Raw genomic sequence first — 19,931 nt, forward strand, 5'->3', positions numbered from 1 at the left:
CGCACGTAACCTCGTCTGGGGGGGTGAGAGACGTTCGAATCGCACGGACACGATGCCCATCACATGGATGGCACAAGCGTGTGCACGGCCGCAGGTCGCTCCGACGCAACGCCGATCCAGGACATGGCCGCCGACATCGGTAGCCATACATCGCCCTGGCCATCCCTACGTCGTAGGCGCTTGACCCTGTCACCACCAGAGGTGGCTGGGCATTTAGCAGGGGTTAGCGGAGGCTTGGCTTCCCCACGCACAGAGATTGGGGGCACGCTGGGCCCTGTGATACCACGCACTGACGTATGCCCCCCTCACCACCACCACCACCACCATTTACTCCGTCATGAGGGAGGAGGGAGGGAGACATTACAGTGAGGCGGAGGCATGAGAAAAAAAGAAAGCCACAAAGACGATAATGGAGGAGCGTGGCCGGCACCAAAATATGGAAGGGGGCGCAAACACCACCGTAAACCCATCAGCAATTGCACCCCGTCACGAGAGAGAGAGCGAGCAAGCAAATGGCCACCGACGCAAAGAAAGCAGAGCAGACACGCGCATCCCAACAGCCGTGCATGCGGTGCGCAAAACGACGACAGCGAAAAGGATATAAGCAAGGCAGACCCCTCAATGTTTAGCTGGTATACATGGGAGGGGGCAACGGGGCGGGTGGCGCTGGACAGCGAAGAAGAAAACAAACAGCGAACCGTCAACGAAGAGATATTGGCGGGAGATGAACGACCTGTCGTTTGTCACATCGTATGGAAGAGGAGCGTGCACGGTACACACGAAACAAAACGAGGTAGAAGCATCCGGAGAGCGAAGGAAGCGATTCTCAAACGCGATGATTAATGATGTATAGGGTGCGGGTAGGGAACTGCACGTGTTACAAATGCAGATGCTGATGTGACACGCGGAGGCGAAGGCACCGATGAGAAGAGGGTTGCGCGAGGATAGACTACACCGCGCGTGTGGCAAAATCAGGTGCGCGTGATTCGCCAGCGGCCGCTACGTTAGCGTGGCGCAACTCTGGAGGCAGCAGGGGGTACCGCACGCGCGCCTCGCCATACTCGGCTTCAGAGCCGAATACAGCTCCATGGTTGGGATCATCAACGCCGGGGGTGTTCACCTGAGGCGATGTGGGCGCTGTAACTGCGCTCACAGGCATCTCAGGAAACGCCTCGACGTTCGTGAAGTCAGCGGACGCGTACCCGCGGAAGAGGTTCTGCGGCAGCGGCCGCGACGGCGGGCAGCTCACAGCCGGCCCACGTCGCGGTATAAGCGCCGTCTTCAGAGTTGCATACCCATCACACCACCACTTGCCCTGACACCCCACCACGTACACCGCCCCGAAGACGCTAATGGCTGAGAAAACGCCCAGTATAACAAAGCAGCCGATCATCCATGATGAGCAGCAGTCACAGGAGCCAATGTCGCGCTCCCATGGATCGAGCATCGGCTTGCACGTGGTGGCGACACCGCACCTGCAGCGATATTGAGCTGGTGCACTCTCGGCGCAAAAGTACTCGCCGTTGAGGTAGACGGTTTTCGGAGCAAACAGGTTCAGATTGACACCGTAGTTGCCGAGGTCCTGCAGCTGCGCGCACTGCCGCAGCTGCGCAGCGGCGAAAACCGGACGAGAAACCCGGTAAGCCTTTACATCTGTGCTGCCATTGCTGCTGTCCACGGGGCAATGGTGGAAAAGGAGAGCACTAAGGAGGAAGAGGAGGGCTGCGGTGGTGGTGGTTCGACAGCACCGCTGCATGACGCGTAGGTGGTCGGCGGACATGACTTTCCGCCTTGCGAAAATCCGCTATGCTGTGTGTGCAGCTCCTAAAGCTTGTACGGATGCGCGAGGGAGTGTGGGAGAAGGGTCAGACAAGATGGGAAGAAAGGAGAACAAAGGCAAGAGAACCACGTGTGCTGCAGAGCCGGATACAAAGGAGGGCGGGGCTGTCGTGCTCTGAGCTGGTCCTGTCGGCGCGCCAGTCGGGGAGAGAAGGGGCGACATGCACCTACCCACCTCGAGGACGGAAGGCCACATATGATGAAGACCGGCCGGATCCACTTTCTATTCAGTTGCACGCACTTCTTCATTTACGGAGAGAGATGCGCCACAAAAGCCTCATCAGACAGACACACACATACACACATCAGCACACACAAACCGAGCAAGATGAATATACATATATATATATATATGTGTGTGTTCACCGTCATGTGCCCGGCGGGGCAGCAGGCAACTCTATAGTCGCTGCAGGAGGTCATCGAGGGTCCCAGACCCCTCCAGGATGTCCTTGTGTGCATCATGTGGCAAAGAAGTCGCTGCTGAGTCGGCTCCGACACAGGTGGCTAGACTTGTTCTGTGCATGCACCACTGCAGCTGCGCATTTCGGTTCACTACCAGGACAGTCAGCTGCCACAGAGCTGGCCCGCAGAGTAGGGATTCTGCTGCTATGCCGATCGCCAGAGCAGCCCCGCGAACTCCTTCATCGCCTTCGATGCGGCACACAGCATTGCTTGCGGCGCGTTCCGCCTCCCTCTCGCCGTGAACACGATAGACTAGCGCGGACCTCCACTCGTACTGTGGCGATCGCCGCACCTCATGCACAGGGGGCAGACGTGTCACGTGAGTCCCGGTGAAAGTCAGCCCTAGTGAGCCTGCGCGCTGCTTGATCTTGGAGGGCAGCTGATGTGCCGCCATCGCCTGCGTTACAGCCGAGTGCACGTGCGCGCACCAACTGCGGTGCACGAGAAACGACAGAAACAAAAACGCGCTGGTCTTCACAAATGTCACGTTTGCCGTGCTCTGCCCGCTGCTGTTGTTCTCCCCGGCGGGCGCATTGCCACCGGCTACAACAGCGGGCTCCGCAAGCGGCTTCAAGGGAAGCGAGAAGAGGGGGTAAAAGATGCCGTCTGTCATCCACGCCGACTCCTCCTCGTACAAGAACGTCTCTGGGACACAGGACGCCGTTGAAGGCGTAGGCGGTGGGCTTGCATCCCTCTTTCCGATGGGCGGTACCCATCTTTCAAAGGCATCTGCGCAGACGGCGGCGTAGCGAACGAGAGCGGTTTGCGCTCTTGGCGCCTCGTTAGTGGTCGAAAGCCGCTCGCATAGCACAGCGCCCGGTACAATGGCTGCGCTGGCTGCACTCACTGCTTTCCCCTCTTGTGTGGTTTCCCCCTGTGCTTCTTCTCTTGCTCGCTTCGCTCCTTGCGTGCCCATCAGCGCGGAGGGGCCTGCAGAAGGGGTGAGGGCGTACAGAGTCGCGCTGTTTCCGTCTTCGACAGAGGCAGATAGAGAACTTCTAGTTTGGCCAGGGGCCGCTCGTGCGCGAGAAGCAACACAGTCTGCCACAACCTGTGGCAGGACGGAGACCACAACCGCTTCATGGAACCGGCGTGGCGCAGAAGAAGCCGCCGGCTCTTTTGCCTCATGGAGACTCCTGCGCCACGGGAGCAGCTGCACATCGCGGTACTGCGCCAGCGTGAATCGTGCAGCAGAGGTGCTGGCGGAGGCTTGCAGTGTCAGCACCAGCTGCGCCACCGCACGGAGCAGCACTGGCGAGGGAAAGATCAACTGAGGCGATGGCGGGGGAGTCTTTGGCGAGTCTTTGAGCAATGAGCCAACTGTCTGCTCCGCTGCATCGCCAGGCGGTGCCGCTGCAGTGGCACCCATGTGCTCTTTACAGCGGTGGCCCTCGTAGTCGTGACGGTAGGTGCGTTGCGCCAATAGCGATCCACTGGGGACAAGTCCGTTGAGCAGCACCGACGCAGTTGCTGCCGCCTCACCCGACCCCATTGTCGGCTCGGTAGAAGACCAGCGGTGCGCTTTTGCTCGCCTCTCCGCTTGCACCAGTGCTGCTCGTCGGGCAGCCTCAAAGTACTCGATAGATGGAAAGGGGTGTAGTGGCTGCGCGCTCGTGCACACGTGCGGCAGCAAGGGGTCCACGTCGTTGCCTACCCTCTTGCACGGAGCAGCGGTATCGCTGCTAGTGGCACGTTCACCCACGCCTGGCATCAGGTTTGGCGGCGGCGTAATAAAGCGCAGCTGCTCGGCGGCACGGGTGTAGACGCTCTGCTCGGAGATAGAAGCGAAGCGGTGCGGCAGTGCTCCAACGCGGTACAGCCCGTCGCATTGCGTTGAGAGACAAATGTACGGCGACGCCGCCGTCGAAGGAGTTGCTGGCGCGTTGTGCCGCGCACTTGCCGCGCTCATGTTTGGCCAGTGCGGCTTTGCTCAACGTGTGTACTTGTATGCGTCTGCGTCTTGAGAGAGAGAGAGAAAGGGATGGGGGAGGGAAGGAGCGCGAGATGCGGCAGGAAAGGGCATCAAGCCATCATCACCTGCCCGTCATGCACATACACGTGCACGTGCATGCATCCTCTCTCTCCACCACCAATGCGTGGTAGCAAAAAGGCAAGGAGAGAGAAGCTGGCCAGTATGCATCGCTACCGGGATATTGGCACCCACATTTTGGTGTAGAGAGTTCAGACAGCGGACGATATTACTCTCTTCCACATGACAAGAGAATGACGTGAGCGCGACTCATGCCAGGCACCCCTTTACGCTCTCTTGACCCGCCTTGTGCCTGATTCGTTATCAAGAGTGTGAAGTCATCTGTTCCCAGAGTCGCACCCGTCCTCTCCTCGTCTCCCTTTCCGTTCTCACCACAATGCCATGAGGAGTAGCTTGCCAGGACAGAGATGTGGTCGTGGTCGTCATCGTGAAAGCTCGCGAAGATCAAGGTGACGGCACGAATGCGCCAAAGTTGTCTTCTTTGCTTTTCCTTTTGTGTGTGTGTGTGTGCGCATTACTGCGGGAGACGGAGCACCTATACAAGCATGCACACGCGCCGGTGTATCGGCGTCAGCGTACTGCCACGGGTATTGGGGGTGGGGTGGGGGTGGGAGAAGTTTCTACAGGCAGCGGCGCCGATTTGTCATGTTAGAAAACCGGCGAAAAGAGGAGGCTCAGCATCCAACCACGCGCAGGCGCGTCTGCGCGAGTCTGTCATTTTATCCGACCTCCATGCGCCGTGGAACTCTTGTCATCATCGTCGTCGTCCCCGTCTACAGGGTTGAAGTTGGGAAGGTCTTCATCATCATCTCCGTCATCATCACTGTCTAGGTCCAGCAGCGCATCCTCCCCAGCCACAGCGGCCGCCCTGCCATCGCCAAAGTCGCCGTGCCGCAGGTGCACAAGAGGGTCGACAATAGAGCCCATGTCGACCAGCTGCCATGGAGACTGCTGCCGCCCTGCTGCTGCGCTGCCTGCGGTGTCCGGCGACTTCGCCGCCGCCATTTCCAGAACCGGTGCCTTCAGGAGTCTCCGGCACACCGCCGTCACTGTCTCCAGTGCGGAGTTGTTTCGAGGGTCTTGCGGGTTGTTGTACTTTCCTCGCAAGCACTCGAACAAGGACTGGCGGAGCTGCGTGACAAGGGCGTAGGTGGCGCGGTCGATGTGCAGCGCGATCCAACCGTCCACGACACAGATCGACAACTCCGCATTGTACTCCGTCGTCGACTCAGACGCACCAAAGAGCAGCAACGCCCAGAGACTGACAGCAGACAAGCTGGTAAGGAAGTCCCGCCGCGGCTCCCTCAACCCAAAGACGTCCTGAAAGACGTAGAAGAGTGCCGGGACCGGCCGGTCTGGAGACGTGCTCGACGTCGCAGAATCTGCGGTGGCCGCACGCGAGTCTAGCGTGAGCTGGCTCAGCACTTCATCTCGGTCAGGAACCTCGTCGCCGCGGGATCCGTCAACGCGCCGACACACACTGTCTTTCGCAGGCTTGATGCTGGCGAAGTGTTTTGTCCGTAGTTCCACCTTGCGCGCGGCACGCAGGCGCTGCATGGAGGAGAGTGCCTTCGAAGGCGGCCGCAGCAGTGCCACGTTCGGGAAGAGCGCAGCGCAGACGCACGCCTTCACCAACGCGACATCGAAGCTGTGGCGGGAGAGAGCGTTTGTATCGACGCAGAGGGTTCCGGGGTAGGAAAGCGGCGCTGATCCAGACGCCGGCGCACCCTGTGCACTGGAGTCTACAGCGCTGGCAGTCGCCTTTCCACCTTCCGAGTGTATTGCTGTATCCTCGACCGTGCCGCCGTCGTTTCCAAGGTGCCCATGCTCAGGACACGGCACGGCATCGGTGCTGTCGACCCTTTCGGAGTCCCTTCCGAACTCGTCCTGCGGGCTGATGAGCCCAGCGTGGCGCAAGATGTCGCGGTACTGCACCTTGTACTTGGAGATGACGCGAAGGTTTCCGGTGTGGAGCAAGTTGAGCGCCGCGAAGTCATCCTTTTCACCGTTGGCGCAGAACGCGTTGTACGCGTTCAGGAAGCTGATGTGGTCGCTCTGCGAGCCGCAAGACAGGAGATAGCGCTTCTTGCGCGCCTCGGCCGCAACGTCGCGGCTCGTTGCATACGGGCACACGTCCGTGCACGCAGCCACCGTCAGAACCGAATCCAGGCAGCGCAGCACGGTGCCGACGAGAATCATCTTGCCAATGCGCGGGTCACAGGGCAGCAACGCCAGGTACTCCCCCAGCGGGGTAAGCCTGTCCTTCTTTCCGATAGCACCAATGCCGCGAAGCACCTCCATGGACGCGTCCACATTGGTGTTCGAGGGGGGTTCGAGAAATGTCTGCAGCGTTTCCTTTGGATTTGCATGCCCGAGAGAGAGCAGCTTCAGCAGCACCTGCATCAGCGGTACGCGGTGAATGTCCGCTTCTGGAAATGCCGGCAGCGATTCCCACAGCTCCTTCGTGAAGAGGCGGTAGCACACGCCTCCTTGCGTTCGCCCTGCACGGCCCTTGCGCTGCGTGCAGTTGGCTTGACTCGCGTAGCCCAGAGTAAGCTGCGTCGAGAACACGGGCGCGGGGGCAACGGCGTCGCCGCCGCTGCCGCCTCCTGCCCCACAGTTTACCGCGACTTTGTCCAACGGCACATGCGCAAAGGTCGGGCTCCCCGACGACGAAGAGGCACCCGTGCCTGTGGTGACATGCTGGTGGTATGTGGCCGTGGGGCGGCTTTCCCAGGTGGTTGTCTTGATAAGGCCCGTGTCGATGACAACAGCGACGTCGTCGATGGTGATGCCGCTTTCAGCGATGTTCGTCGCCAGCACCACCTTCACGGTACCGGACGGGGCCGGCATGAAGCACTCTCGTTGCTTCGCGCTGTCGACAGTGGAATGAAGGAGAATGATGTGGAGGCGGCTTTCCGCGGCGGAAAGCGCGTACGGCCCTTGGTATTCCTTGATCGCAGCCATCGCAGACGTCAGCTCTTTCCATCCTGGAAGAAACACCAGGATCGACTTTCCCTCCGTGTTATTCTGAAGGTCTACCTGCACCGCGCGGTGGACGAGGTAGGCAACAAGGTTGTAGTCGGTTTTGAGTAACTTGCGCCTGTTGACGCGTTGCGATGCGGTGGTCGTTGGCATCGCCAGCGAGACGGACTTCGTCGGCGTCTTTTCCTGCTGCTCGACCTGGTGCCCCTGCTCCCTGGACGACACGGCATCGAAGGCGGGCGAGTAAAATTGTGCAGTTGCTGCCTCAGAGGCGATGTCCTCCAGGTAGCGGATCGCCACCGGGTACACTGCCCCCTCGACCTGCACCACGGGCGTATCGGCGTCGAAGTAGCGGGCGAACACGTCGGCTTGCATCGTCGCACTCATGAGCACCACGCGAAGGCGAGAGTTTCGTGTCAGCAGCTGCTTCACGAGAGCTAGAATGACATCACAGTTGATGTCGCGCTCGTGCACTTCGTCGATGATGAGGTGTGAGACGTGCTCCAGATCGGGGTGGGTGGAAAAGATCTGCAGCAGCACACCTGTTGTGCAAACTGTGATGTGCCGCCCGGGACGTGAGTCCAGCCGAACCGCGTACCCGACATCCTTTCCCACCGTGCTGAGACGCTCCTGCGCGATGCGCTCGGCAACGCTGAAGGCGCTCAGTCGACGGGGTTGCGTGACAAGGATGTTGCAGGATCCGCCACGGCCGTGCTCGATCTCGTAATCCAAGATGTACTGCGGCACCTGCGTCGTCTTGCCGCACCCTGTCGTGCCGCACACGACAGCGACACGGTGACGCTGAACGGCGTCGAGCACTTGAGCCTTCACCGTCGCCATCGCCAGCGTGGAGCGGCGGGGATGGAACTGGGTGAGGTAGACAGGGTCTCGACGGAGGTGGAGGATGTCGTGCAGCATCTGCGCAGCATACGACGGATCCGTGGCAAAGGCGCGCTCGCTGAGGCGCAGCAGGGTCCGCTCACTCATGCCCCGCGCTCGGTCACCGCAGTCGCCTGCAGAGTCAGATCCGTCATCGCACCCGCTCCTCCCTGTTGCGCCCTCTGTGGCTGCCTGTTGCTCTGTCACTGGCCGCAGCTGGGTCTGCAGCTCAACCACCAGCTCCGCGGGCAGCGCCGCGGACGGGATCGACTCGGGTGAAATGGACGGATGCGCATTTACAAACGCCTGCACCGCCTGAATTCGTTTATCGTACAGCATCAGGTTTGCCATCGCGGTCTCCATCGCGGCGCGCTCGGCCTCGAAGCGGTTGATGCCGGTGCCGTCGCAACTGAGGCCGTTGAGAGTAAGGTGGCAACGATACACGGTAGTGCTGGTGCTGCCGCTCGTCGTGCTTGATTGCTTCGTGAAGGTCGTTTGCGGCGTCAGGCTGGCCTTGCCGAACAGCAGATGATGGTACTGAACCAGCTTTCGATAGGCCGGCTGCATCTGCCGTAGAACCGACTCTAGCGGGGCACTCGGGTGGTGAGAGACATCCTTTTTGCTGCGGGTGCCTTTTTGCGCGCCTCTACGCCGCGAGCGTCCTGTGCCGTCCGCTCCCTGTCGCCCCTCTGCATCCTCCTGCAGCAGCCGAAGAATGCAGAGCGCGTGGGCGGCGCACTGTCGCTTCGCTGTCTTCGTGTTCTTCGCCACTCCTGTCGCCGTCAGGCCCGTTTGAGGATCAAGTGCGAGGGTCGCCACAAAAACCGTCTTTTCGAGATGCGCCACCGTCATCAAGCTCGAGGCATCGCGGATGCTCCCGTTCAGCTCATGCAACACCGTCGGTCGGCAGTAGCGTTTCGGGTGACGACGCAGCAGCTCTGTCGCGCGGTCCGCGACGGGGTGGCCGCTTCGCGGCACCTCTTCCCGCGTGCAGGCCTCCTGCCTCACGCGGGCGGCGAGGGCCTGCACGTATGCAGCACTCGCGTCCACGTACTCATCCCACGAGCGATAGTCATGTGGTTTCGGAGTTTTGGGCCGAGGAGGCAGCGCTCTCTCTTCCAACGGAGGAGGAGCTGGGGAGGCGCCTGTCCTTGACGACAACGGTGTCGCTCTGGTGCTCATGTAGTGATCCAGCAGTTGCTCTGCATGCATGAAGCACAGCGCTCGCGCTACTTTGGCCTTCCTCGACTGCCCAATGGCGAAGACCTCCTTTTCCGCCGTGTCTTCACCGTGGCAGCGGCCGTTCAGAGGAAGCTCGAGCACGCACCGCAAGAGCTGCGAGTGCGGAACATGGCGCATCGACGGTTCCGGCATGACAAACTCTGCATCGGGGTCGGCCTGTTGGTGATCGCTGCGGAGCATCGCTACGACTCGCTCCTCTGCCCCTCTGTCCACTGCTAGCGGGGATACACCTGCGGCGTCTGCGAGGTTTCCGCCCGGTAGTGATCGCATTCGTGAAGCCGACGGTTTCCGTAGCCTCCCCCTTCGATCCGACTGCAGCTGCACCATTGGCACTTTCTGCCTCCGTATGGCAGAGGAAGTGCTCTGCTGAGCCTGCGGATCGCCACTGCTGTGCGCTTCAGCGCTTCCGTTCGGGTGCCTCTGCTGAGAGTTGCTGGCTCGCGACGGCTCGCTCGCTGCGGCGCTGTTGTCAAGGGAGTCGCCACTGCCACGACGCGGCACGGGGGTGGGCGACCCAAGCGCTGCGGGTGCTTCTGATTCGGTGGATGAGAACGGCATCGGTAATGAGCGCGAGGCACGCTGTGCCGAGGACACCGGCAGCGTTGGCTGCTGTCCTTGTGTGTTGGATGACTCGACAGTGCCCAGGCGGTGCAGCAGGGATGCTAGGGAGGCCGCACGACTTGCTGGGGGCTTTGCGGCAAGAGAGTCGACCACCTTAGCAGGTGATGACGTCGATGTCTTCGCACGGCAACGCGCGACGCGGCGAGGCTGGGGCGATGCCCGCGAACCTATGGAACCGCATTCTCGACTTCTGTAGCGCGGCGCAGCCGATGATAAGGAAGGAGATAAAGCTCTGTTGTTGGCTAACTCGCGCGCCGTTCCAGCACCACCGTTGGCTACATGACGAGCAGAGGTTGCCAATGTCAACGGTACGCAGGTGCCACAGTCCCACTGTCGGGTGTGGCTGACCTGCACATGCCATGGTCGCGAACACAGACACAGCAGTGAGTCACGCACCGTGGAGACGGCCGCGGCGGCGCTGAAGTCATGGCTGCGGATTAAGCAGTGCGGAAACGCGCGCATCTCGGCACGGGAGAAAAGAAGAGGGAGCGAGAAACAGAAGATGCGCCGGGTATATTGCCGGCAGCCTGTGGGGTGGCACAAAGAGAAACGAAAAAGCGCAAGGGGCGGTGTGTCGGCAGGGCAAAGCAGCTTCGCGGGGGGAGCGCGGTGAGGGAGCAGCGAAGAGAGCAATCACCACCAATGGCGCCGTTACACGGGCCTCACGCACACACAGACACGAACAAAAAGACAAGAGGATGGGCAAAGGTGCGCGTGGGGCGCCTGCACTGTTTCTGTTTTCGTGTGCGATTACGTGCCTCGGGAAATGAGGAGGTCGGTGGGAGAGACCACTGCAAACGCGAGACAACGAGTAGCCGTCGCAAGGTGGAAAGCAGGTGGTAGTGATGGTGAAGAGGAGGAGCAACATGCGCCCGAAGGACACATGAAACCTTTCACCTCGGCGTGCTTTTCACAAAGCCGTGCAACACCGACACCAACAATCGCGGCGGCGCAGGTGTGCGTGCAAGACGGTGAGAGGTGACTGCTACATGAACAAAAGAAAAACGATGAGGGGACAGAAAAGATGAGCGAGAGTGATGCGCATTCGTGCACGTGTGCCGTTCGCTTCGAAAAAAAAAAAGAAAGCGAGTCTAGCATGAAGACAGTCCTCTGTGTGCGTTGACGCAAGGCACGTGAGGGGATCCCCGGTAGGGAAGGAGAGGGGGCCCGCTAACGTACCATTTCGTTTGGCACCAGCAACTTCTCCACGTTTCGCGCTTGTCTTTCCTCCCCCATCCCCTGTCGCAGAACCGCCGACTTGGCACGCCATCGAGGAGTGTGTCTAGAGTTGGTACTGGAGGAGATGTGCACTTGCAGTCCCCTTCCGCAAAACACGTGCGCACAACCGCTGCTTGATTGACTTTGTTTTCAGGCTCTCCTCACTTGCAAGGGTGTGCGTCAAAGAGGGCACAGCGAAAAGAAAAAAGGCGTCCGACGGCAACCGCACGCACACATGAAGAGGCGGCTGCCAGCGGCGCGCGAGCCCTTTCGGGTCACGATAAACTAAGCAGACTCACCTTTCTCTTTGCACAACGCGTCAAGCCGCTGCGCCTCCGTTAGATGCTTCCACCGCTGCTCGCGGACCGCCATCACGCGACTCCCCAGCATGTTCATCGGCCGCTCCACGTACGCCCAATCCGGATTGATCATATAGCGGTAGTACAGGTAGGCACACGTCACCACTGTTGAGAACACCATGAGAAACACCTTCAGGTTGCGCAACCGCTCCGCGCTCATGGTATGGTAAAGTGTGCTGCGCTGCGAGTAGAGACCGACGGAAATCGTGTCAAAGGTGTGGACGTTGCTGTTCTGCTCATAGTACATGCCACGGTCCTCCTGGTCCTTCAGCACGCGTGCCTGGTTCTGCTCCACACGCAGCATGCTCAGCTCGTGCTGACGTTTCAGCTCAAAGAGAACTTTATCACGCGAGAGTATTTCTCGGATAACGGCGTCTCGCGCCTCCAGCCTCTTCGCCGCTGCGTCGACGTCGGCGTTGGGGGTTTCCGCCCTTTCAGCTGGGCTTGCGGAAACCGAAGCGGTGGCGTCTTCGCCTCCTGGGGCAGAGCCTTTACGATTCCCGTCGTGAATGGCCTCGCTCTCGGCGTAAGGAAAAGAGGAGGGCAGGGAAGTGGAGTGCCGCTGAGATGCGCTCACAGGATGCGATGAAGTGCTGATGACCTGAGCAGCAGCCGCAAGACCGCCACAGCTGCGTCGCCTCAGCGAGGAGTTGTATAATGGGAACGCTCGCATCTGCGCGACCGCGTGTGAAGGAGGGGTAGCGGAGAGGAGGGAAGGACGAGGGAGTCGCAGCGATGGCGTCAAGCGCTTGTGGCACAGAAAAGGGTGAGATGCGCTCTAATGGCATCCCTGCGCCACGCATATGCTGACCTTTGTTTCGAGAGTGGATGGGAAAAGGGAGTCCGCGCAGGTGAGGAAAGCTCCATCCAAGGACGCATCTGCATACACACACATGCACGCCAAGTGCATCACGTGCCCTCACACAGCTCAAGGCATGCGCATAGATTCATAGATACACTCCAGGCAGATGAAAAGAGTCGATCGAAAGTGGGAAACAAAGGCGGAGTACAGAGCGCACGAGAAAGGCGCCAAGGTGGCTATGCGAATGCGTACAACTGCCAAGCGTTAGAAGTGTCCCTGGTGATGCGCCGTGGCCCTGGCTATCGCCCTCCAACGCCGCAGCTGCCGTACGGCAGAGATGGCTGCTGCACACAGTTCCTCGCTCCAAGTACGCCAACATCTCCTCGTTTCTTTTTTCTTGCTGTTGTTGTGAAGCGATAGTATCCAAAATGTGACGTCAGTCGTGCAGGTCACGTTGCAAAATTCTCGTCTTCCTCTCTCGGTACAGACTCCCCTCCTCCTCCTCCTCCTCCTCTCTTCCACATGATTTGGGCTTGAAGGCGAAGGTGACGGCAGAGAAAACGACAGAGGAGGCAAAGGGCAAGGGAGAAGGACTGAATGGCGCCGTTTATGGCTTGCCAACGTAGCCCAAGAGACGGAAGGGGGAGGGGAGGGCAGTGCGCACCGACAGGAGCGACACCAAAGGCGGAAGAAAAGGAGGCTTAGCACCTGCTCAGTCGTAGTTTACATCCATTTTTGAAGCACCTGTGCGTCTGACATCGCCTCTGCGCGGCGTACAAAGTCAGACAGCCGAAGCAGTGCCGGCGTCGGTTTCGGCGAAGGCTGTTGTTGCAGTTGCTCGTCGTTATTTGCGGGGCTGCGTCCGTCAGTGTTGGTATGTAGATGGGCTGTAGGCGCTGGCACGGCTCGCGATGCCTGCGCTTTCAAGAAGAGACGTGCATTTTCGTACTCCTCATTAATCGGGCAAATCTTCTGAAAAGCGCCCCAGCGCTTCGCAGCGGCTCGCGCCGCGCCTTCAAAAGACGCAGCTTCAGCAGCCGTGGCCGCGGTGGCAGTGTTCATGTTGTTACCCGTAGTCACGGTATCCCGATTCGCGGGATCGAGGTCATTAGTAGGCTCCATACGCTTAACCGCGCGCAAGACTAGCTCCAGGCTCCCAAAGTTCTCCACACCGCGCCGCAGAACGACAGGCAGACTTGATTCGCCTGGCGATGCGTGCGTTATCGAGGCTGATGAAGTCGAAACGGGGCCGTTGAGAACGAGGCGCGCCATGCGACGCTCAAACTCGTCAACTTGCGCTGCGGAGACCAGCAACAGGGAAGACGCGACCGCTGCCGCTGACTCATTCTTTGTGTTGAAAGAGGCGGCTGCGGCTCCAGCAGACGCTGGTGCAAGAGACGACTTCGGTGAAGACATCTTGCAAGGAAGCAGCAGCGACTGCCACTGGCGCAACTGTGCATCGTGCTGCAGCAGTAGTTCCTCCTGAAGATTCAGGCGGCACTCGCAGGCTCGCTTCACCTCCTCCAGTGCCTCTATCTCTGTCTGCAACTTAGCGCACATGTCAGCCGACTGTGACAGCGCTGTGGGAGCGGTATCTGCAGAGCCAGCTGTCGCACCCGCTCTTGCCTGCAGCGTACGCTTCTGCCTGAGCCAGAACGGCTGAGGGTTCGCAGCAGCTGCCGTTGGCGGCCCACCGTTCGTTTTCAGTGTGCGATCGACATCGATGTTTTGGGCGTAGATGTACTGTGCGCGCGCCGAGAGCCGCTCCTCCATCCTGGCTATCTCTGCTTCGTAGTATGCCTCCTCGGCCTGCCGCTCGCGTGCGCGGTGCACCAGCGCCTTGCGCAGTTCCTCTCGCGCACACGCAGAGTCCGAAATCGGGATTCGGCGCCGCTGAGCCGCCGCGAGCCACAACTCGGCTCCCTGGCGCGCCACAAGCACATTCATCCGCACCGACACCCTGCAAAGCACACCCAGCGTCTGCAGGTTGCAGAAGCAGAAGCAGTGAATCACGAGCTGCGGCGGCAGCCGCAAAATCGCCGGTGGACCTATCCTTGGCAGCCTTGGCGGTATCGCAGTGCTCTTCTCGACAACAATGGTGGGCCGAGATGAAGCACTGTCGCCTATCTTCGCTAGCCGCACGTTCGCCATCGCTTTGGTCTTTTTGTCCGACTTGCTCACGTTGGCGGCGGCGCCTGCTGCCGCCGCGGTTCGCTTCGGCACTGTAGGTGCCTCTCGATCCGCAGGCGCAAAGGCCGCCTCTATTTGGTGCAGTGCCGCCCTTAAATCACTTGTGTCATGATACGTGTCCAGCCGAATGGACGTGTAGCCGGCTGCGGTGCTCTGTGGACTCGTCAGCGGCGGGAGAAGAACGGTGGTGCTGCGCAGCGGAGGCAGCTTTCCACTTTTAGGCACGGAAGACTTCATTGGATGAGAGAGTGTATGCATATATGTTCGTCTGCGTGTAGGGTGCCGTATGTGTTGTGATGGCCCCCTGCTCCAACAAGAGGAGGAAGCAATAAAATGCTTGTGCCTCAGTGCGTGTTGAGCGAGAAAAACAGAAACAGAAACCGAATCCGGCTGGCGGCGCAGCGCTAGGCAGCTGACCTTCGAAAATGCACAAGCACCGCACAGAGGTGTTCCTTCGCGGGGTACCGCGTGTGTCTCTCCGGCTCCCGTTTCGCCTCCGGAATAGAGCTCACGTGCTGCCCAAGCAAAGCCTTGGCAGCAGTGCACACTTCGTTTGACGACGCGGGGGGGGGTACAACGGCCAAATACGGAGATGCGCGTGCTGTCACGAGTATGAATGCAGCAAGCGGCCGAATAGAGAAACGCGAAGTTGAAGACTGAAGCCAGCGGCCAAGATCATTGGACGCGAAAGGGAGTGTTGAGGTCGACCGCAGCGAGGCTAGAGGCTTCCTCAGTAAGCATGTCGATAGCGATGTGTTTCGCACATGCGTGTGTGTGCGCGTGCTGATCCAAAAGAACGTGCCCAAGCTACAGCAGTCACCTTCCTTGCCCGAGTCCATTCGAGATTGCCTGATCGCCTTTTTTTTTGGTTCGTGTCACTTCCGCGGCCAATCCGTATCACTGTGCCAGAGACAGAGAGAGGTCGCCGCGACTAGCGCTCTCGCCATGCTGGAGTAGGATACCAGAGATGGTGTGGTGAGCATGAGTCACGTGCGCCACTTTGCTGTTCTTCTTCGGCGCCTTGCACTCTTCTTATTCCATTTTTCTCTCTTCACAAATTTGAGCCCGTCCGTTTTGACATGTGCTGTGCATACACATACACATATTGATCTACACACGTACATGCACACGCAGATAGATATGCTTCTTTGATTCAACATCCGCGCATGGAAGCAAAAACGAAAAGGAAAAGATGGGGTGAGACTGTGTGTGGAGAAAGAGACCAGCATGAAGCGAGCACAGGCAGGCAGGAAGGGAGGGTGGACAAATGATACGATGTGAGTGTGTGTGAGGGGGGGGGGGGCACACTGCAACACCGGAGAAACACAATGAGGGAGCGGGGAAACCCAGAAAAGCACGTGACCAAGGAAACAGAGGAAAACGCGCGGATAGTGAGAGGATCGAGTGGATACGAAGAGGAGGTGCCCGCGCATTACACATGAAGCAGAAAACCACAGCACGGGGGGACGAAAAAAAAACAAAAGGATAGCATAGCAGTACAAGCCAAGCCGCCCCCCCCCCCAAAAAAAAAAAACATGAGAGACTAAACATCCTTCCGAGCGAGCGAGGAGAGAGAGAGTTCTGCGTATCCATGATACGAGCAGTTTCGTTTCTGCAGGCCGAGCGAGCCCTCCCCTCCCCCCACTCACCCACCCACCCACCCAAAGCGGCAGGACAACGCGGCTGCGCTGCCCGCATCCGCCAGCGTGTGCGTATCGCTTTTTTTTTCTGCGCCCTCCCCCTCGCCTTTTTCCAATAGCGCTGTCAAAGGCCCTTCCGTATTCACAGATACACGTGCGTACACACACAAACAGAAAAGATGCAGCCTGTTTATATATACGCATACCGAGAGCAGACGTTGCTGTACCCCTTTTGCGGTCGTTCTTTCCCTCCTGTTACATCGTCCTTCCCCCTCTCCCTTTTCTGGTGGTGTTGGTGGGGAGAGGGTGATTGGGGGGTGATGGGGGAGAGCTTTCCTTCTCGTAACGTAAGCGCCTAGCGTACATCGGGTTCGTGAGGGAGAAGAAAAGAGAGCCTTTTTCCCGTTACGCACACACACACGTATACAGGCACGGACAAGAGCGTTTCCTCTGCATGTTTTGCTTTTTGTGTTTTGTTTGTTTTTTATGCGCTGCAGTACTTCTTCGGTGCGTTCACTGTGTCATCCGCATCTCAAGTGGTGCCTACGCTCTTTCCTCTTCTCGTGTTCCACGCTGCTTCTTCCTTTGCCTACCCGCCCCCCGTTCTCTCCCTTTTTTCGTTTGCCGCGGTACACATCAGCATCTATTCCTCCCTCCCTTACCCACGCGCGGCAGTGTCTCCAGTGCTACACGCAAAAAAAAAACGCACCCTCGACTCAAGAGGGTCACACGGGAGGGGAGGGGGGGGGTGAGAGCGAGAGAGAGAGGAAGGGCGACGCTACCGAGAGAGAAAGATAAGGCCTGTAGCGAGAGCGAGCAAGATAGGGCCCCGTCGGAGGGAAGAAGGCGAAAGCGGCGAAAAAAAAAGGAGTGTCGTCAATTGATGACTTGCTGAACCTCCTTCACGATCTTGCTGACCAACGCCGGCTCTATCGCGATGACCTTCACTTCGAACCTCGCGCGTACCGGGCGATGATCTGACTGTCGCAGACTCGACACATACGTGTATTCTAATGGATGGATGTGGTTGGTGACCATCGGAAAGCGTGTCGGCATGGCGAGCACCTCCCCCGACGACGACGACTCTAGTAAGCCTCGTGGACGACGCGCGGCACAGAAGGTGGGCGCACACCGTCTCTGTTCCCACACCGCATGCGTGGGCGCACGGCACGGCAACGACGCCGAGGGGTACTGGAACGGCTTATCTGCTGAGTCAAAGTCGTTCTGCGGGGCGTCGGCGGTATTCTGTACGTCACGCGACAGCGATCGCTCGCAGGCAAGGTCTTCCGAGCTTGTGACCGACGAAGAGCCTGCGGAGACCGCCCTCGTTAGTGCCGCCGCGTTAGGGGAAAGGTGCTTACTTTCAAGCTCTTCTAGTGACATCCACACCCCGGATGTTAGCGAATCACACTTCAGCAACGAGGAGGATTGCAGGTCGTGCAGCGGCGGCTCAAAGCTGCCCGAGCTCTCCGGCGCCTCCGCACTTATTTCCTCCTGCGACGTCGCCGTCACTGTATCGTTCTCTAGCACGCGGAAGAGGACGCGATCGCACCAAGCTGGGTCGCGGCGCTTGCGACTGGTGTCAAACACATCCGTGCCTCGGTCGTACCTGTACGTGGGCGGAAACGAAATCCACTGCTCCTGAAAGCCGTCGAAGGCTTCGCCCGATACCATCAGCTGGCGCAGCTCGTCGTGGCAAAGTAGGTTGTCGTACTCGCCACGCACCACCGACTCCTTGATGAGTGGGCTGGGCAACGCGTGCAGGCGAGAGTTCAAGTCTCCGAGGAAAAAGACGTAGTCGTGCTCATCCAGTACCCGGGCCTCGGCAGCTGTCGTGAAAGACGTCCGAAAGGCGGAATGGCCGAAGCTGAACAGACGATCCCACGCACTGTTCCCCTGCACCGACGAGTGCCCGATGCTGTGGTTCAGCACCTCTTTCGCGTTCAGAAAGGTCTGCAACACTTCGGTCTCGTCGTCGCTCCAGACAGGCATGTCAAAGCGGATGTCCTTCAGCGCCGCTTGGTAGTTGCTCGTGCGGCGCTTCTCGTTGTGCTTGTGTGCCACAAAGTGGGCGGAGATGAAGAGAAACCGCTTGCCGTAGATGGTGACGCGCATGGCGACGGAGCCTTTGTTGCCCAGCACGGACAGGGTTCCGGTGCGGGTGAGGGAAAGGCGCACGTGAGAGACGTAGTCTACGTGCTTTGCCTGTATTAGCACAATTAGTACGAGCCCGACGAGCTGCACCACCTGCACCTTCTTGTAGTCGATGGTGCGGTCTGAGGCGGCGGCGAGGGTTTCGATGATGGCGTCCGCCCACTCCCAGCTGCGCTGCGTCGACTCCCTCACGAGCGCCGTGCCCGTCATCTCGACCTCCTGCAGGCTAATAAGAAACAAGTCCGGGAACTTTGTCTCGATCCACTGCCACTCTCTCTCTAAGATGGCAGCAGCCCTCTGTTGATCAGCTAGACGGAAATCCTCGGCAGTGGTGCGCTTGGGACTTCTGGGATCGTCACTGAAGCCAGCGTTCGCAGACGCTTTTCGGGAGCGCATCGTCGAGGAACCGGTTGGGTAGTGGGGCTTACTGAGAGAACCACCGTAGGCCAAAACGGCCTGCTTGTGATCCTGATAGCGCTTCACCTCGTCTGTGAGCTCCTGTCCAATCAGCCAGGACAGGAAGGCGTCTTCATACAAAGGCGGCGCCTGCTGATCCACATTCCATGTGCACGCATTCACGAGGAACGGCGCCTGCAGGTCGTCCACCGGGATGTCGCGGAGGCAGCTGCGGATGCGCGCGTTTACCTGCTGTCGTCTCTTCAACGTCTCCCTGTACGCTGTCGCTGTTAATGGCGTGAGAACGTCGCCGCTGTCGCCACTGCTGCTCTCCGTAGAGAACTCAGTCTCGATGCGAAGAAGCGGCCGCGCGAGACGGCGCGCCGCACCCATACCAGTTCGCAGAGCCCCTTTGATACTTGCCTCCGCCCTGTCTCGCTTCCTCCAGTGAGGCGAGTAGTGAAACAGCACCTCCAGCGCCTTCACGCGTTTCACTGTGCCGAGGGTCACCAGCCAGATGATCACCTCGATGATGATCACCGCAGCACGTGCCCACAGCGGCGCCCGCGGCGCCTCTTCCTTTTTCCACCGTTGCTCGGGAGGGAGGTTTGTCCCCTGCATCTCGCAGAATGGAGCTCGGCAAAGCGTCTCTCTCACTGTCTCTCTTAGGGAGGGAGGGGGGCTGGAGGAGGCGAAGGCGCGGAGGATGAGGACGGCTGCTGTCGTAGTGACGCCGACGATGGCGATGACAACAAGGGGAAGAAGCGAGAAAAAAACGTTGTGCCACAGCTCGAGGCTGTGTGTCGACACACTCACACTACGTAAGCCCGTGCGACGAAGCAAACACACAAGAAGAGCGAGAGGAAGCCGATAAAACGATGAAGACCACGGTAACGGAAAGAAAGGCAGAGAACGACAAAGAGTCGGACCGATCTGCCGATCCGCGAGGGAGCGAATCAACACGCAACTGCAAGAAGACAGCCAATGCAGACCACACAAAATACAAGGTGGGGAGAGAAGGCAACAGCAATATACGTCCAGTGCGCGGATGGGCAGCGGCTTTGGCGCACATCAGCACAGCCGCGGAAAGCAGCAGCAAGAGAAACAGCAAGTCAGCAAGAACCGCAAAACAAAAAAAAAGTAGCGGAATATGA

At 59.3% G+C, this 19,931-nt stretch overlaps 6 protein-coding genes across 6 annotated transcripts; all 6 read right to left on the minus strand.

Moving 5' to 3' along the window:
• Positions 1 to 949: 949 nt before the first annotated feature.
• On the minus strand, positions 950 to 1,780 carry LDBPK_341270 (hypothetical protein, conserved; the record flags this gene model as incomplete). The annotated part of the gene is made up of 1 exon (XM_003864241.1): positions 950 to 1,780. The coding sequence occupies one exon, from the start codon at positions 1,778 to 1,780 to the stop codon at positions 950 to 952; it is 831 nt and encodes a 276-aa protein (XP_003864289.1).
• A 456-nt stretch (positions 1,781 to 2,236) lies between these two features.
• Positions 2,237 to 4,012, minus strand: LDBPK_341280 (hypothetical protein, conserved; the record flags this gene model as incomplete). Its single annotated transcript, XM_003864242.1, has 1 exon — positions 2,237 to 4,012. The coding sequence occupies one exon, from the start codon at positions 4,010 to 4,012 to the stop codon at positions 2,237 to 2,239; it is 1,776 nt and encodes a 591-aa protein (XP_003864290.1).
• A 993-nt stretch (positions 4,013 to 5,005) lies between these two features.
• Positions 5,006 to 10,480, minus strand: LDBPK_341290 (ATP-dependent RNA helicase-like protein; the record flags this gene model as incomplete). The annotated part of the gene is made up of 1 exon (XM_003864243.1): positions 5,006 to 10,480. The coding sequence occupies one exon, from the start codon at positions 10,478 to 10,480 to the stop codon at positions 5,006 to 5,008; it is 5,475 nt and encodes a 1,824-aa protein (XP_003864291.1).
• Positions 10,481 to 11,521: 1,041 nt separating this feature from the next.
• LDBPK_341300 (hypothetical protein, conserved) lies at positions 11,522 to 11,899 on the minus strand (the record flags this gene model as incomplete). Its single annotated transcript, XM_003864244.1, has 1 exon — positions 11,522 to 11,899. One exon carries the CDS (start codon positions 11,897 to 11,899, stop codon positions 11,522 to 11,524), a length of 378 nt encoding a protein of 125 aa, XP_003864292.1.
• Positions 11,900 to 13,120: 1,221 nt separating this feature from the next.
• On the minus strand, positions 13,121 to 14,548 carry LDBPK_341310 (hypothetical protein, conserved; the record flags this gene model as incomplete). The annotated part of the gene is made up of 1 exon (XM_003864245.1): positions 13,121 to 14,548. The coding sequence occupies one exon, from the start codon at positions 14,546 to 14,548 to the stop codon at positions 13,121 to 13,123; it is 1,428 nt and encodes a 475-aa protein (XP_003864293.1).
• Positions 14,549 to 17,103: 2,555 nt separating this feature from the next.
• Positions 17,104 to 19,398, minus strand: LDBPK_341320 (hypothetical protein, conserved; the record flags this gene model as incomplete). Its single annotated transcript, XM_003864246.1, has 1 exon — positions 17,104 to 19,398. The coding sequence occupies one exon, from the start codon at positions 19,396 to 19,398 to the stop codon at positions 17,104 to 17,106; it is 2,295 nt and encodes a 764-aa protein (XP_003864294.1).
• Between the last annotated feature and the right edge of the window lie 533 nt (positions 19,399 to 19,931).

This window comes from Leishmania donovani, chromosome 34 (genome assembly GCF_000227135.1).
Source record: "Leishmania donovani BPK282A1 complete genome, chromosome 34".
Classification (NCBI taxonomy): Eukaryota; Euglenozoa; class Kinetoplastea; order Trypanosomatida; family Trypanosomatidae; genus Leishmania; species Leishmania donovani.